General features: G+C 39.4%; 1 protein-coding gene across 1 annotated transcript in view; it reads left to right on the top strand.

The window, feature by feature from the left end:
• Positions 1-13,782, top strand: part of COLEC10 (collectin subfamily member 10) — a 35,459-nt gene extending 21,677 nt beyond the window's left edge. Inside the window, exons 2-6 of the mRNA XM_059671847.1 lie at positions 1,475-1,546; positions 2,920-2,991; positions 8,545-8,598; positions 10,267-10,362; positions 12,188-13,782. Coding sequence (XP_059527830.1) covers positions 1,475-1,546; positions 2,920-2,991; positions 8,545-8,598; positions 10,267-10,362; positions 12,188-12,579 — 686 coding nt within the window. The 3' untranslated portion in view covers positions 12,580-13,782. The remainder of the gene's footprint in view (positions 1-1,474; positions 1,547-2,919; positions 2,992-8,544; positions 8,599-10,266; positions 10,363-12,187) is intronic.
• The last annotated feature ends 2,431 nt before the right edge of the window (positions 13,783-16,213 follow it).

The following is a 16,213-nucleotide window of genomic DNA, read 5'->3' as shown; positions in this document are numbered from 1 at the left end:
GTGTGTGGGGAGGGGAGTGTCCCTCAGCCCAGCCTGCCCCCTCTCACATACTGGGAGCCCTCAGGCGTAGACCCCCATCACCCTCCGATCGCCTGATCGGCCCCTTGCCCAGGCCTGACGCCTCCGCCAGAGGTGTCAGGCTTGGACAGGGGACCCCCATCTCCCCCTGATCACTGGCTCTGGCTCCCGCCCAGGCCTGAGGCCTCTGGCCCAGGAATCATGCCTGGGCAGGGGACCCCCATCTCCCTCTGATCGCTGGCTCCACCCCCCGCCCAAGCCTGACGCCTCTGACCCAGGCTTCAGGCCTGGGCAAGGGGACCATCATATCCCCCCAATCCCCGGCTCCCCCCCCCACCCAGGCCTGATGCCTCTGCCAGAGGAGTTGACCCTCATCACCCTCCGATCACCAATCACCGGATCGGCCCCTTGACCAGGCCTGAGGCCTCTGGCCTAGGTGTCCGGCCCGGGCAGCGGGGACCCGCAGCTGCAGCGGCCCCGCGATTGTGGGCTCTGCTTTAGGCCCAGGCAAGGGACCCCTAGCTCCCGGGACTGCCAGCTTCTACCGTGTCCAGCTCCCATCGCTGGCTCCACCCCTACTTCCTGCTATCACTGGCCAGGGCGGAAAAGGCACCTGATTCTCCGATCATGGCTGGGGGGCAGGGCAAAGGCGGCCCCAGGGCCGCCTTTGCCCTGCCCCCCAGCTCTTAGCTCCCCCCTGGGTTTCCGATCACTGTCAGTGGCAGGGGGCTTCTTCCTGCTTTCCTTTTTGCCTCCCTGCATTGTGCCTACATATGCAAATTAACCGCCATCTTGTTGGCAGTTAACTGCCAATCTTAGTTGGCAGTTAACTGCCAATCATAGTTGGCAGTTAACTGCCAATCATAGTTGGCAGTTAACTGCCAATCATAGTTGGCAGTTAATTTGCATATAGCCCTGATTAGCCAATGAAAAGGGTATCGTCGTACACCAATTACCATTTTTCTCTTTTATTAGATAGGATTTCTATTATACATGTTATATAAAACATAATTATACATATAACATATCAACATATATGTTTATATAGGGAGAGATATAATCTATCTACTGCATATATTTAATGTATATACATGTAAATATTTCCAGAGTTTGCCAGAATCTCCAGCAAGAATATAGATTTGTCAGGCCAAGCAAGCTTCTCCAGGATTCACCAGTAGTATATTTCTTTAAACATAGACTTGGACATGGAGAAAAATGAAAGAGAAATGGTACTAGGAGTGTCTTCTCTTCCTGGGTGTCCAGTCTATTTATATCTCTATCTCTATCTCTATCTCTATCTCTATCTCTATCTCTGTCTCTCTTTATCATCTCACATGGAGGTTGTAGGCAAGCTCTGAGTAGAAGGATAAATTCCAACCATGTTCACCTTACCCTGGGAGTATGTGCTAATGTTGCTTCTTGAGCTGCTTCACTCGTTCGTTTTCCATTTCACAAGGAGACGATGGTGAAAAAGGAGATCCAGGAGAGGAGGGAAAGCTTGGCAAAGTGGGACGCATGGGGCCAAAAGGTAAGTAAAATGGTATGAACTTGATCTGTAATGTTAGAATTGCTCTTCTCTCTCCTGGACTTGCTCTAGGAATTAGCAGCTTTCATAATGCCCTTTGCTCTACAGATACATGATATGTATTTCAGATGTAAAGTTACTTGCCACCAGAGAGTTCTTATGAGTTGCCTGTCAACAAGACTCAGCCCCATTTCTCAAATTTCATCCTTAGGGGTGCCTACAGTGGGACACTCTGGGAGCCCCAGGGAATAGCAATCTCTGAGAATATCTAAGAAACTATGAATTTTGGGAACACAGATGGGTTCAAAGCTGTATCTCCCCTTAGAAGCCACTGCTAAGCAACTTTTTTTGAGCTAACCTAGAAATTAAGGAGGAAGATAAGGAGGAGAAGAAAATTGTTTGATTCTTTGATGTTCTCACCTTTCTCAAACATCTGGTGGACTATGGAGAGAGTAGGAGCAAAGAAGATGAGAATAATACAAAAGCTATTAGAGAATGTTTTTACTCACAAAGCCAAGAGTAAGTCTCACTCAAACATGGCTTCTGGATTGTGACATGTGTCTTCAAGCACTGGAAATATTCCCTGCCAACTGTACAAAATAGCGGCCCAAGACCACTGCTCTTTAAATCTTCATCATTTAAAGAGAGGAAAACACTCCTAGGCCTTTGAGACCTCAACTTGAGATATTCTGATTTAAAATACTTTTATACTATAAATATGTATAATATTCTATACAGTTGTTGTACATTCCCTAAGATAGTCAAATCCAGTTGTAAAACAAAGAAAAAATAGAACCCCAAAGTGATACTGAAATTGATCTAGCGAGGCACAGAATTAGAATAAAATGCATGAATTCTTCACTCAGCCGTTCATCTGGCCTTTAGATTAAACATCTTCTGCTGTAGTCCTTTCAGAAAGATTGCATGAGTAAGCATTTTAATATCATCAGGTTCAGGATTGTCATACCCACATTTTAATTTTAATATATACATTATAATGCTATTGAAATAGTTAATACAGCTGTAACCAGTTTGGCTCAATGGCTAGAACATCGGCCTGCAGACTGAAAGGTCCCAGGTTCGATTCTGGTCAAGGGCATGTACCTTGGTTGCGGGCACATCCCCAGTAGTGGTTGTACAGGAGGCAGCTGATGGATGTTTCTCTCTCATCCATGTTTCTAACTCTCTATCCCCTTCTCTTCCTCTCTGTAAAAAATCAATAAAATATATTTTTTAAAAAATAGTTAATACAAATATACCACAGATAGGAGAATGCACTCTTTGGTATTTCTTTCAAGTTGATATCATATATTAGCCACATCTTTAAAGGGAAGATAAAATGTTAGGATATAAAGATGACCTGCTTTGCTTTATAGGAATTAAGGGAGAACTGGGTGATATGGGAGACCAAGGCAACATTGGCAAGACTGGGCCCATTGGCAAGAAGGGTAAGCCACATCTTTCCATTCTCCAATAGCAATTTCAAGCACATTGAGCATGCCTTTGATATATCTGAACGGTTCTTTGGCATAAAAATGATCTCTCGCTTTTATAAATATAAGTATTCTATTTCTTAATATCTTGGCTGTTCAGTAATAAGCCAATGTAAAATTTTTGTGAAACCTGGTCGGTATGGCTCAGTGGTTGAGCATCAACTCATGAACCAGGAGTCAAGGTTTGATTCCCAGTCAGGGCACATGCCAAGGTTGCAGGCTTGATCCCCAGTTGGCATGCAGGAGGCTGTCTAACAATGATTCTCTCGCATCTGATGTTTCTCTCTCTCTCTCCCTCCCTCTCCCTTCCTCTCACTGAAATGAATAAAAAAAATTTTTAAATAATTAAAAAATAAAATAAAATGTATGTGGAAATGAAAAGGACCAAGAATACCTAAAGAAAATCTTGAAAAAGAAAAACAAAGCTGGATGACTTAAATCACTGAATTTAAACATTTATTATAAAGTTACAACTATGAAGATAGTATTGATTTAGTACAGAGACAAATAGATCAATGGAAAGGATTAGAGCATGCAGAAAGACTCCCACACTTGATTTATGCAAAGTTGACATTACTTTGCAGTGGAAAATGATGAGCCTCTCAATAAATAGTGCTAGGTCAATTGGATATTCATGAATGCAACCAAACATATGCAGCCCATGATGTAGAAAAAGAAGAATTATAGAGGCACAGAATTCATTTATTAATTAAAATGTTATCATCCTAGAGTACTGATAATGTGGTATTTGTCTATTTTTAAAATTTGGTGATTTGTTTTTATTTCTTTTGTATAAGCATTCATTTTTATAATCACTTTTCTATTTGTAATTTTGTATTATTTTTTAAATTTTTATGTATTGATTTGAAAGAGAGAGAGAGTTTGTTGTTTCACTTCTTCATGCATCCATTGGTTGATTCTTGTATGTGCCCTGACTGGAGATCAAACTCGCAACCTTGGCATGTTGAGATGAAGCTTTAACCAACTAAGCTACCTGGCCAGGGCATTGGTATTATTTTTCTTAATGAGGGCTCCTTAAATTGTATAAGCTTCAGATAAAATTCATTATGGATCTTTTCCTGACTGTATCCAGCTTCATTCAACAACTAGTTGAAGGAATGGAAAGGTGTAGCCAAAAAGTGGGATGCTGGACATGGAGATTTCTGAGATGCAGCCTTGTTAGATGAGGGCAAGAGCCCCAGTACTGTCCTGGAATGGGCAGAAGTGGAGGGGGAGGGTACATCACCGCCATGAGCACCCCCAGAATTCACGAACTTCATTTTTGAATGAGTTATTCAAGATTTTGCATGATCTTAGTTTTAAATGTGTCAACTAAGAGAGATGGAGTTCATGACCTTGAGCCAAGTCTTAATCCTTTCATAGATTAAGACTAGGTAACTTGGGAGGGTGGTAGATGATAGAGACAAGGGAGGGTCAAGAGTTTAGTATGATTTTCTGGGTGTCAAATGTTGGAAAAATAACTCTGGAAAGGATAGAGTTAAGCTGACCTTATCTTCTTCAGGACAATTCAGCATTCACACTCAGGTGCATAAACAACACCTCCCACCTCGAATCCCTCTCTCACTTTACTCATTGTCATGGCTTATTAGCTTGTCTGTTTTGCCCTACAGACCATGAACTTCTAGAGCCAACAAATGAATGAAAGATTTATTGGGTCAATTTGCTTAAATAAATATAAACTATATGTGAGTACCCTATTTTAATCACTTTATCCTAATGCCTATTTTATAGTAGAAACTTTCTAAATGTTTGCTGCATTAAGGATGAAAAAAATGAGTGGTAAATATATTATTTCTAATCATGTAGCCCTCTTTTCTATCCTTTATTTCTTTAAGTACCACTTTCCCTTAACATCAATTTTCAACATTGACTAAGATTTCTTTCTCCTCCAGAGAGATGCCATCAAAATTTATGAGCATGTCCTGAAATTTTTTAAAAATGGAGGTTCACTGTTCTGGCTCACCTGAATTAATTTCATTTTTAATCGGACTTTGAAATTTATTGCCCTCATTTTGTCAATAGCCCTTCTAAATTTTTCACTGACTCAGATTAATCTCAACTTTCTGGACTGGTCTTAATGTCACTTGCTTGGACAGGTAGCTTTCTGGATGTCAATATTTTATTTCATGAATAAGAAAGAATAATTTAATATAGGTAAATTAAATCTCATGACAAACAAATGCTTTTACTTAAGGTCAATATCCTTTTACAGTGAAAGCATTATGATTTTTATTTGTTTAAATGCAACCTCTAAGTCTTCAATTTTAAGGCAGTTATTACAAACATGTTTCCACTCATGGACCAAAATAAGTATTTGTGTATGGCTTTAACCCAGAATTTGCTTGGGCAAAATAGACATTGTAAGTCCACATCCTCCATCGACTGGCTAAGTACTTGGTATACTCACTTTTACCACAATTCTGATTTAGGAGACAGAAGCTAACGTTGGTTGCGCATCTTCTATGAGCCCAGCACAGACATAATCCTATGATAAAATAACATTATCTAATATATCCTCTTTAATGATCTTAGATATTAGGTACCATTATTTCCACTTTAAAAATCAGAAATGGAAGCTTTAAAAATGCAGTAACCTGTCCGCATCTAGCTAGTAAGTGACAGAGCCAAGATTCAAGTCTTGGTTGTTCAGACTTTTATAGTCTTTCACTCCACCACACTGCTTTGCCTTTTCCATCTGTAAAAAAGGAAAATAATTTATGTCAAAATACTGGAAAGTCCTCACGGTGCTTACATCTTCTCATGGGGAAAAAATCAAATTATCAATTCAGTAATTTGTTTCCCACACTATTAAGATTTAATTAAAAGCTATTGCTTCAGTGAAACTTTCTCTATTCTGATCCACAACCATATTTGGTTTCTCCAAATACCTATCAGGCATTTTCTTTATTTCACTCTGTTAATACATGATGGTGATAATGTCCCATCTCCTTGGTCCCTAATATGAGCTATGTTTTCCTTAAAAATATTTTTTTCCAAAGCAAATATTCTGTTTATGCTTCTTTTATGCCCATCATTGGGCTTACCCCAGAACTAGGATCAATTTTCAGCCCATGTTCAATTGAAAGGGATTTACATGTAAAGAAAATACACTATCTTAAAATAATTAAAGTATTAAGCCATATTCATATGATCTTCAAGCCCATATTGTTTATGGTGGTGCTAAAGACTGGTACCCCTTTCAACTTTTGATAACATTTTTTGAGTACTTTGATTTCTTTCATTGGCTAACTCATTTGGGAAGCCCCATGAACTAGGGAGTCAGAAATGGTTGGGCTTCAGTACCAGGGGTGCCATTGAATTGCTGAATGTCCCTGAGCAACTAATTGTGCCTCCTGGATCCTCAATTTCTGCAGTGGTAGAATACAGATAATGATAGCATCTAGTTCATTGGATTTAATATGATAACATCTATACAGTATCCAAAACAGTACTTGATAAATGATCAGCACTTAGCAAAGCTGTATTTCCTTTCTTTAATGCATTCAAAATCTATTCTTACCTTTTCCAATTTACATATAAAGAATGAGGAATTTGCAGGACACAATTTAGGTATGAGTAGATTAATGGCATATTCCCATGCTTTTCCCCTTACTGTACCTCTGCTGTATGTTACTTCCTACCTTGCTCCCATCTCCACCTGCTGAAGTTTTCATAACCAAGCTCCAGTGCCATCTCCACAAGTGTGTCTCCTTCATCCTTCCATCTGGAGTACTATCTCTTCTAGCTCCCTCCCAAAGTATGTGATCTCTGTTCAAGGTCTTTCTTGCAGTATTATCAGCACTCCATTCTCACAGATTTCACCATATCTCATTTATTCTAAGCACAAGTTCTGAGGTGTCCTCCCACATACTTAAACTGCATTCAGGATTTCAAAGACCCCCTCCTTTTGTGTGGCGAGCTCATACATGACTGGCAACACTGTAAAGAAAAGTGTCCACGTATGTTGATTTAGAAAAACTCAGCAAATCCTTGGGGGCCAGCAGGTGTTCCTTTCTGGATGATCAACAGTCAATGTGTACAGGACTATTAATAAAGAGCACTCAGCAAGAATGTCCAATGCCATGGTTACTAGCAACATGTGATTGAGCACTTGAAATATGGTTAGTCCAACTGACATGTGCTGCAAGTGCAAAATATATATCAAATTATGAAGCCTTAATACCAAAAAAGTAAAATATCCCATTAATATTTTTATATTGATTACTTATTGAAATGACAATATCTTATATATACATTAAATAGTATATAATATTTTTAAAAATTTAAAGCACTAAACAGATAGTGATGACAAGATTAGCTAATGGACAGGCAACATGGGACACCCTATGGGTTTTGGAAAGGCTCCCCCCTTTTGGTGGGAAAGGATGGGGTTAGGCAAAATCTCAAGGCCAACTTTGTTCCCCCTCACATTGCCCCCTCGGGTCATATCCCCAATTCCCTGGCTATACCAAACCCCCTCAAGGCTAAGCCACATACTCCTTTCTAGTCTGGATGACCTTTACCCTGTATTTATCCCTCCTGAGGCCTTTCTTCTTCTGTTTCCAGACCACCTTTGAAGCATTAACTCTATTTTTCTTCTATCATGGCTTCTCTTTTCATTCTCAAGAGCTTCAGCTAAACATTTCTTCTTGAAAATCAAAGGCTTTTGCTTTCAATGGTTGTGTCTGATATGGCCATAAGAGCTTATTTTGAAGTTTAAAAAAATCAACATTTCTTTCTCTCTGCTTTAATAATCCTGATTCTCTGAGTGGATGCCTCTGACTGAATAAGAAAATGATGGCATACAAAGAAAAGCAGAAGGGAAAATTATCAAGGTTAATATTTCAGTACAATATATTTGACACTATTTTATTTATAGATTTTGCATACATCACATCTCTTCTAAAAGTGTGTAAACTCTTTCAAGTCAGAAGTGTAATTTTGTCTCTTTACATCCTCTCAAAGTACTAAGCCTTCTGTCTTGCACAGAGTAAGTAAATAGTAAATATTTGAAAAAGTAAATAAGTTGAAAAAGCACAATACATGTTTTTAAAAATTCAAGGGCAAAGCCATATGGAAGAATTTTGGTGCATGATAAACCGATGCTGCAATGTGTTAATCAGTTGATCCAGATATACAAAACAATGGTACTTTTCAAATTAAAAACATGCAGAGAATTGTATTAGCCTTGCTCAGAAGGGCACATTATAAACACAGGTTTGCAGGATAGGTGACACAAATTTTAATGTTTCTTACACATCCCACTGGAATTCTACATTCAAGCTAATTCAATTATGACTTGTTTGATTAGTTGTACCTGTGCAGCCAACTCCAAATCAAATTATTCATACAAAACCAAGGAATGCTGGTGGAAGAGATTACAAATGAATTTTAAAACTGTTTCCTCTGACTTCAGCTGATCAAGATGTCTGTCTGAAATGATTCATTATTTTAATTGTTACTTCTACGGCTATTGTTTCTATTCAGGTGACAAAGGGGAAAAGGGTTTGCCTGGGATTCCTGGAGGAAAAGGCAAAGCAGGTATGCTTGCTAATCTTGCTCCTTAATTTCTGGCATTATTCCAAATATATTATCTCCAAAATAGATTTATTTTTTATGAAAAACAAAAGTAAAAATATTTGCAGTACCTATTTTACTCAAGGTAGAGGAAAGAAAGAAGGGAACTTTCCTCTCTATTTGCTGGTGACTTTCCAAGCCCTGGGGAAGGGGTGATGGCACATTCCATCCCGTCTGTTGTAGGGAAGCAACCCAGCGCATCAGGAAACAGCCCTCATTCTGCTAGACCAAGAGGAAAATCCACAATGGCCTCAGCACCAGGCCTGGTCAGCATGCCTGACATTCCACCAGCATCTCAACCAAATACTGGCCAGCGGTTTGCCAGGAGCAAATTGGCCTACTCTGAAAGCCCTGTGATTATAGGACATCAACGACCGTGGACACTCTCTCCAAGTACTGAGAGTTTCATTTCCAGAGCTACATGCATGGATAAAAAGTACTTGTTTGGGGGGGGGGGCTTCAGTTGTTTCTGTCTATAGGGGTATAGTAAAGACTGATTCTAAGAACTGTTTTAAATTCCTTATTTAACTGAGAATATGGAGAAATAAAGCTATAAGTTTCCCCCTCCCCTTTGTCTAATAAATTTCTATTTTTTTATCAACCACCTTCGAAGAAAACAAACAGAAATGTTCATATGAAGCAGCCACCAAGTAGAAAAGAATAGAATCATTTGAATTTCACATCATTTTCCTTACAATTCCTTCTGTGTCACAGTATCAGTAGGTAATTGAAAAAAAAAAATAGGTAAATGAGCAAAGGGTAATCCACAAATGTGACAACTGGCTCTTAAAATAATACATTGGATATTTTCACAAGATTTAAATTTGGTCCTCAATACATTTAAGCTGTGCTTCAAGTGGGTCATCAGAATTTATGTTTGAGGCCTAACCGGTTTGGCTCAGTAGATAGAGCGTTGGCCTGCGGACTGAAGGGTCCCAGGTTCAATTCTGGTCAAGAGCATGTACCTTGGTTGTGGGCACATCCCCAGTAGGGGGCGTGCAGGAGGCAGCTGATCGATGTTTCTCTTTCATCGATGTTTCTAACTCTCTATCCCTCTCCCTTCCTCTCTGTAGAAAAATCAATAAAATATATATTTTTAAAAAAGAAAGAAAGAAAAAGGCACAGCTCTGCTTATCTCAACTCCTATGAGCTAAATTCATGGTGGCATCATTTAAAAAAAAGAATTAAGGTTTATTTCATCATGAAAGGTTTCTCTTGCCCTTGGAGAGTTGTGTGAGTGAGTGAACAGTGCAGTAATAGAAGAGAAGACTAGCTAGAAATCGGTTTTCAGAAAGCTGCAAAGATTTTATTCTGAAATTGGAGAGTCACATCCTGTGTTCCACAAAAATGCCAAATGGTCCACAGCATGGGTGCAGTGGCTCATCGTATTTACTCTCCTTTTTACGAAGATGGTTTCGAACTGTGTTTCGACTCATTCACAATATTTTTAAAGATATATTCTGAATTCCTAAAGGCAGTGTAATTTGGAAACCGTATTTTTAATAAAAGATTAAAAGTATAGCTGCTCACAGACTAGAAAAAGATAGTAAATGTTGGGAAGAGGGGGGTGGCTCCTTTCAACTCATCTGCATGTGTTTCAATAAGAATTCACAGTTTTTTTTCCTTTGAAAGGTACTGTCTGTGATTGTGGAAGGTACCGGAAAGTTGTTGGGCAACTGGACATTAGTGTTGCTCGCCTCAAGACATCTATGAAATTCGTCAAGAATGGTGAGTGTATTCTCTTTTGCTTTGTGCTATTTATTGATTTAGTCTTTTTCAAAATTATAATTCCAGTATTTCTAGCAGGAAATACCTTGGGTTGGGCAAAGGACTACTAAGATAGTGTCATCAGATTAAAGGTCTCTCAAAATACTAATTATCCACTCCAACTCCAGGACACTTCAAGTCCACTACATATATTTGTACATACTGCATTGACTATGGGTAGAAAAAGTTACTTTCTGGAGAGTGGGGACAGTGAAAAGGTCAGAGTTTGGCAAGCCATGCTTTGAGAATAAAAAGGGACAGCAAGACTCAAATAGAACGATCATCTCAAAAAATAAAAAGTGATAATAAAAACAATAGCTATTTCCTTAAATACTTGGAATATTAATAATTATGATATAAGTGCTATGATTAAGGTGAAGCTTAGGAAGATGATCTTGCCCATAGATACAGAGCTAATGAACTGTGGAGCAGGGATTTGATTACAGGTTTCACACAAATTAATAGGGACATCATGTGTTTCTTTAAATTTTGCAACTTTTCCTATTAGTCATTTTTGTTATCCTTTGTCCATAGTTAGCAGTTACGCCCTTAAAGTGAGGCTATGTGTTCTCTTCTGAGACAGTATGAATGTGGGAACTATTGTAGTTAGTGTTACAATTGGTTTCATTTTGTTGTACTTTCATTTATTGCAATACAGCTATATTTGTTTACATTATTGGAAGCACACAGACGCCATCTTGTGTTCATCCTCATCTTGTAATACTACAGGCAAAGGAAATGCTCATTATTAACTATCGACGCTAATTATAATTCTGGTTATAACCTGCACACAAGATGCAGTCTCTGGCGTGACTTGGACACTCATGAATAAACCAGACCTCAGAGGTTCAACATACAGCAATAGTTCTTAACATTTGAGTGGTCACAGATTTCTTTGTGCATTTTAATTTATGAACCCTAAAAAGTATATGTTGATGTCCCTGAAGCCCAAAACATATATAGCATACTCTGAGCTCAAAATGATTCTGCATCCCCAATTCTGTCTTGAAGCTTACTCAGTAGCTCAGTCTACTTCATGTACCTGGAGTGAAGTATGAACAATCTCAAAAGATGTACGTGTTCACAGCCCTGGAATTGGCCCAGAGTGGAGAAACTTCTGAATTATTCCCACATCAGTGTAATAAGCTTCTATCCTCCTTTGCAATGTTGGAAGCACCAAGACTACAGAATAGCAAAGACATACTTATTGTTCTCAAGACGTTCACAGTTTAGTAGAAGAGACACACAAACAATTAGACTAGAATGTGTTGAGTACTAAGAAGTGGGGAGCAGGGGATAAGACTCCCCAGTGTGTGCTCAGGGAAAGGCTCCTCTGGGATAAAACACTTACACTGAGATTGAAAGGATGAGCAGAGTTGCCCAGGTAGAGGAGCAGTGAGACGAATTCCCAGGCATGAAAAGCATGGAACTGGAACAGAGAAGGGCATGCTCATGGAACTATAAGTTTGGCAAAGGCATAAACTAGGATGGGAAAAATAGTCTGAGATGAGCTGGGTTGCAGTTCATGTAACAAGTCTGTGTCAAAATAGCTCTTGCTTCAAAGTTGTGTGGGAAGTTAAACAGGAATGGTAGGTAGGACAACTGGTAGGAGTTCTTTCTCCATTTGAAACTAGAAAGGTGGAGAAAATATTAAACCAGTGCCAAGCTCATCATAGGGCCTTGCAAAATAATTGTAGACTTTTGAAGAAATGTATTTAAACCCAGAAATATTATATACTTGCCTTTTCTCTTTTTGAGATAAATAATTACACTCTTCTCTGCAAAGTCATAGCAGGGATTAGGGAAACGGATGAGAAATTCTACTACATCGTGCAGGAAGAGAAGAGCTACAGGGAATCCCTGACCCACTGCCGGATCCGGGGCGGCATGCTAGCCATGCCCAAGGACGAAGCTGCCAACACACTCATCGCGGACTATGTAGCCAAGAGTGGCTTCTTCCGGGTCTTCATCGGGGTGAATGACCTTGAGAGGGAGGGACAGTATGTGTTCACGGACAACACGCCACTGCAGAACTACAGCAACTGGAAGGAGGGGGAGCCCAGCGACCCCTATGGTCATGAGGACTGTGTGGAAATGCTGAGCTCAGGCAGGTGGAATGACACAGAGTGCCATCTCACCATGTACTTTGTCTGTGAGTTTGTCAAGAAGAAAAAGTAACTTCTCTCATGCTACACATTGGTTATTCCCTGTGACTACCATTGCTGTCCTTTTTATCTATCCTTTTCTCCCTAGTTATGCTAAATTTTTCTGACTCAGGACAAGTGGGAAGTGCTAAACTGAGGTTTGGAATCTCCATCGCCCTGTTCTTTGGTGACAGTTTTAAAGATTTGCATATATAGTATAGTATTGAGCCAACAGCTTACATGGATCTCAAGAAAGAGTTTGAATTGTTAGTTGTGTGGGACCTGGTTGTTTATGCCTCAAATAAATGTTCTCTTGGCATTTGCTCTGTCCCCTCTCCCTAGAGCCCTAATTGCTCTCTACCTGGCCCAGAAGATAATTGGGACAGTTGGTTGGTAAGGACTAGGATAATCTGTCATTCCCAAAGTCAGACATGTGGGAGGGTCTTATGTTTTCTAGAAATGCCAAGATATTATTCATCTTGGAATCCAAGATCCCTAGTTCTTTGATTCGTCATCACCGTAGCCATTCTCATACTTGCAAGTCCCTCTTGTTCACACAAACATAGGAACACTTCACCCCCAACCTCTACATGAAGAATTTCTGGGCCAGTGACCTGTTCCAGGCCATATGGAAACACAGAGAATCTTTTTGTGCTTCTGACCTATAATTTTCAGTGAAGAGTATCAGGTAGCTTCCCTGGCTCCCTTCCTTTAGGCCTACAACTTAATCCCAAACCCCCCAGATGATTAACTCTCTAACTTGAGGAAAAGGGACCTTTAGAAATTAAAAAGAAAAAAAAAGAAGAGTGTTTGTTCCCAAACACTATGATGTCTAATCCTCCTGCTAAATTGCCCCTTGCTACTAATATGGCTCCATTTTTCCTTGTCTTAGGTTGACTCATATCAACTTTCCTCTCTTAGTCATGGGGAATGATGGATGGGGTTTCTGAAGCCTTTGGAAAACTCTAGAAGCTTCCTAGTGCTACCAACATCAAGTCTCTAATCCCCCTCCTCCCTATATCTAATTTATCACTCGGGCCAACATGTTGTGGAAGGCCTTTTACTGCCATAACTACATGTTGTAAAATCCCAGCACAGAGATGCCCTTTCTAGTACTCTGACATCACAGGAATGTCAGGCATGGAGTTTGGAACATGCCTAGGAATCACATTTACTGAGCTGATGAAGTTCTACTTTGAACTACAGATCAAACTTCTAAGCAGCTTTCATTTTGGAATCTAAAAATAAACAGTTCAGCAAAACTCTAGATTATCCCCTTTTACATTGCCGCTCCAGTTATAGTTTGTGATATAAGACCAGACTCTTGAAAATGCTGGCAAAATGGTTAATGAACTTAGAGAAACAGATCAACAACATATGTTCACCTTAAACCATCTGTTCATGATTTCACCCATGACTAACTGGTTATGAGATAGGATTTAATTAGGATATTTCTGTGGATTTAACAAGGGTCACAAACTCAGGTATTACAAGGGCCATACCGATGACATAAATAAATGAGGTGGAACAGGTGGAATCCTGGTACACTGAAAACAGCCTGCCCATCTAAAGGAACCAGCTGTTTCTCGGTGACTGCTATTTTTGCCATGGTGGACCCAATGTCACTACATGTTCTGATATTTCAAGAGAAATCAGAGATCTGGAATTTAACTTTATATTTTTCAAACTTGGCATATAGTCAATTTTTAACCCAAATGTTAAGCCATACAAAACAGTCTGCTAGCCAAAATCATGACCTTTCCATTTCTCACCTCTTGGGGAAAGTTCCAAAAATTCTAACCATATTCAATGTCATTAGGATACAGTGACATCAAAGTTAAGGTTTCCCATTGATACCTCATTCAGTTCAGCTCAATCACAGGAATTTCTTCAGTGTTTTCCACTCATCAAGTTAATAAACTAGTTACTTATTCAGGCTTTGAGACTGTGACATATGATATTTTGAAGGCAGGCAGTTTAATAAAAATCACAAAGAGAACACCATATCAAAACCAATATCTTTGGGCCAAATGTCAGCCAAGAACATGAGGCACAAGACTCTAAAAACACTTGGAGGAAAAGAAAGGGGAAAAAAGAGAGAGATAATTTACCAAAATTAAGTCATTTGAGAGAAAAGCAGTAAACCTTGCCTAAAGAGCAGTAAACATTGCCTAAGATCTCCACTGGAATTCATATTCTAATTTTTTCTGAGACCCTAAAGTCTGAATATTTGTTGTATGTATTACAAGTGCTATTATGAGCTCTATTATGATTATTATAATAATAACAGCATTTTTCCATGGCTCATCTTTGCTTCCAATGCTTCCAAGAGAAGATCACAGAGCTTCAAAGAATAGGCTTCACCCTTCCACCTTGCCTAGAGGAAATGTCTAAGGTACCACAGGCTTAATTAGACCTGTTATGAAACTTGCTTTGTGCTTTACAAAATAAACACCTTCACATATCAGATATCATGTGATTTTGATAAACTTTGTGAGTACGAAGGGCAAACATATTTATTTTTATTCTTTATTGTTTAAAGCAGTGGTTCTCAACCTTCTGGCCCTTTAAATACAGTTCCTCATGTGGTGACCCAACCATAAAATTATTTTCATTGCTACTTCATAACTGCAATGTTGCTACTGTTATGAATCGTAATGTAAATATCTGATATGCAGGATGGTCTTAGGCGACCCCTGTGAAAGGGTCGTTCGACCGCCAAAGAGGTCACGACCCACAGGTTGAGAACCGCTGGTTTAAAGTATTACATATAGTATTACATATGTCTCCTTCCCTGCCACCATTGACCCCTCCCTGACTACCCCAGCACGTGCCCTTACCCCCCTAGTGTCTTTGTCCATTGGTTATGCTTATATGCATGCATACAAGTCCTTTGGTTGATCTCTTACCTGCTGCCCACCCCCTCACCCCCCGCCTTCCCTCTGAGTTTGACGGTCTGTTTGATGCTTCTATTTCTGGACCTATTTTTGTTCATCAGTTTATGTTGTTCATTATATTCCACAAATGAGTGAGATCATGTGACATTTATCTTTCTCTGACTAGCTTATTTTGCTTAGCATAATGCTCTTTAGTTCCATCTATGCTGTTGCAATGGTAAGAATTCCTTCTTTTTTACCGCAGCGTAATATTCCATTGTGTAGGTGTACCACCATTCTTTAACCCTCTCATCTGCGGATGGCACTTAGGCTGTTTCCAAATCTTAGCTATTGTAAATTGTGCTATTATGAACATAGGGGTGCATATGTCCTTTCTGATTGGTGTTTCTGATTTCTTGGGATATATTCCTAGAAGTGGGATTACTGGGTCAAATAGGAGTTTCATTTTTAATTTTTTGAGGACACTCCATACTGTCTTCCACAGTGGCTGCACCAGTCTGCATTCCCACCAGCAGTGCACCAGGGTTCCTTTTTCTCTACATCCTCGCCAATGTTTGTCGATTTGTTGATAGCCATTCTGACAGGTGTGAGATGGTACCTCATTGTTTTTTTCATTTGCATCTCTCAGATGATTGTGACTTTGAGCATGTTTTCATATGTCTCTTAGCCTTCTGTATGTCCACTTTCGAAAAGTGTCTATTTAAGTCCTTTGCCTATTTTTTTTTATTGGATTGTTTATCTTGAAGGGCAGACATTTTTACTTCCATTTTC

This window comes from Myotis daubentonii, chromosome 17 (assembly GCF_963259705.1).
Source record: "Myotis daubentonii chromosome 17, mMyoDau2.1, whole genome shotgun sequence".
NCBI lineage: Eukaryota > Metazoa > Chordata > Mammalia > Chiroptera > Vespertilionidae > Myotis > Myotis daubentonii.
The sequence above is the reverse complement of the archived record's forward strand: the minus strand, read 5'-3'. Positions and strand labels throughout refer to the sequence as shown.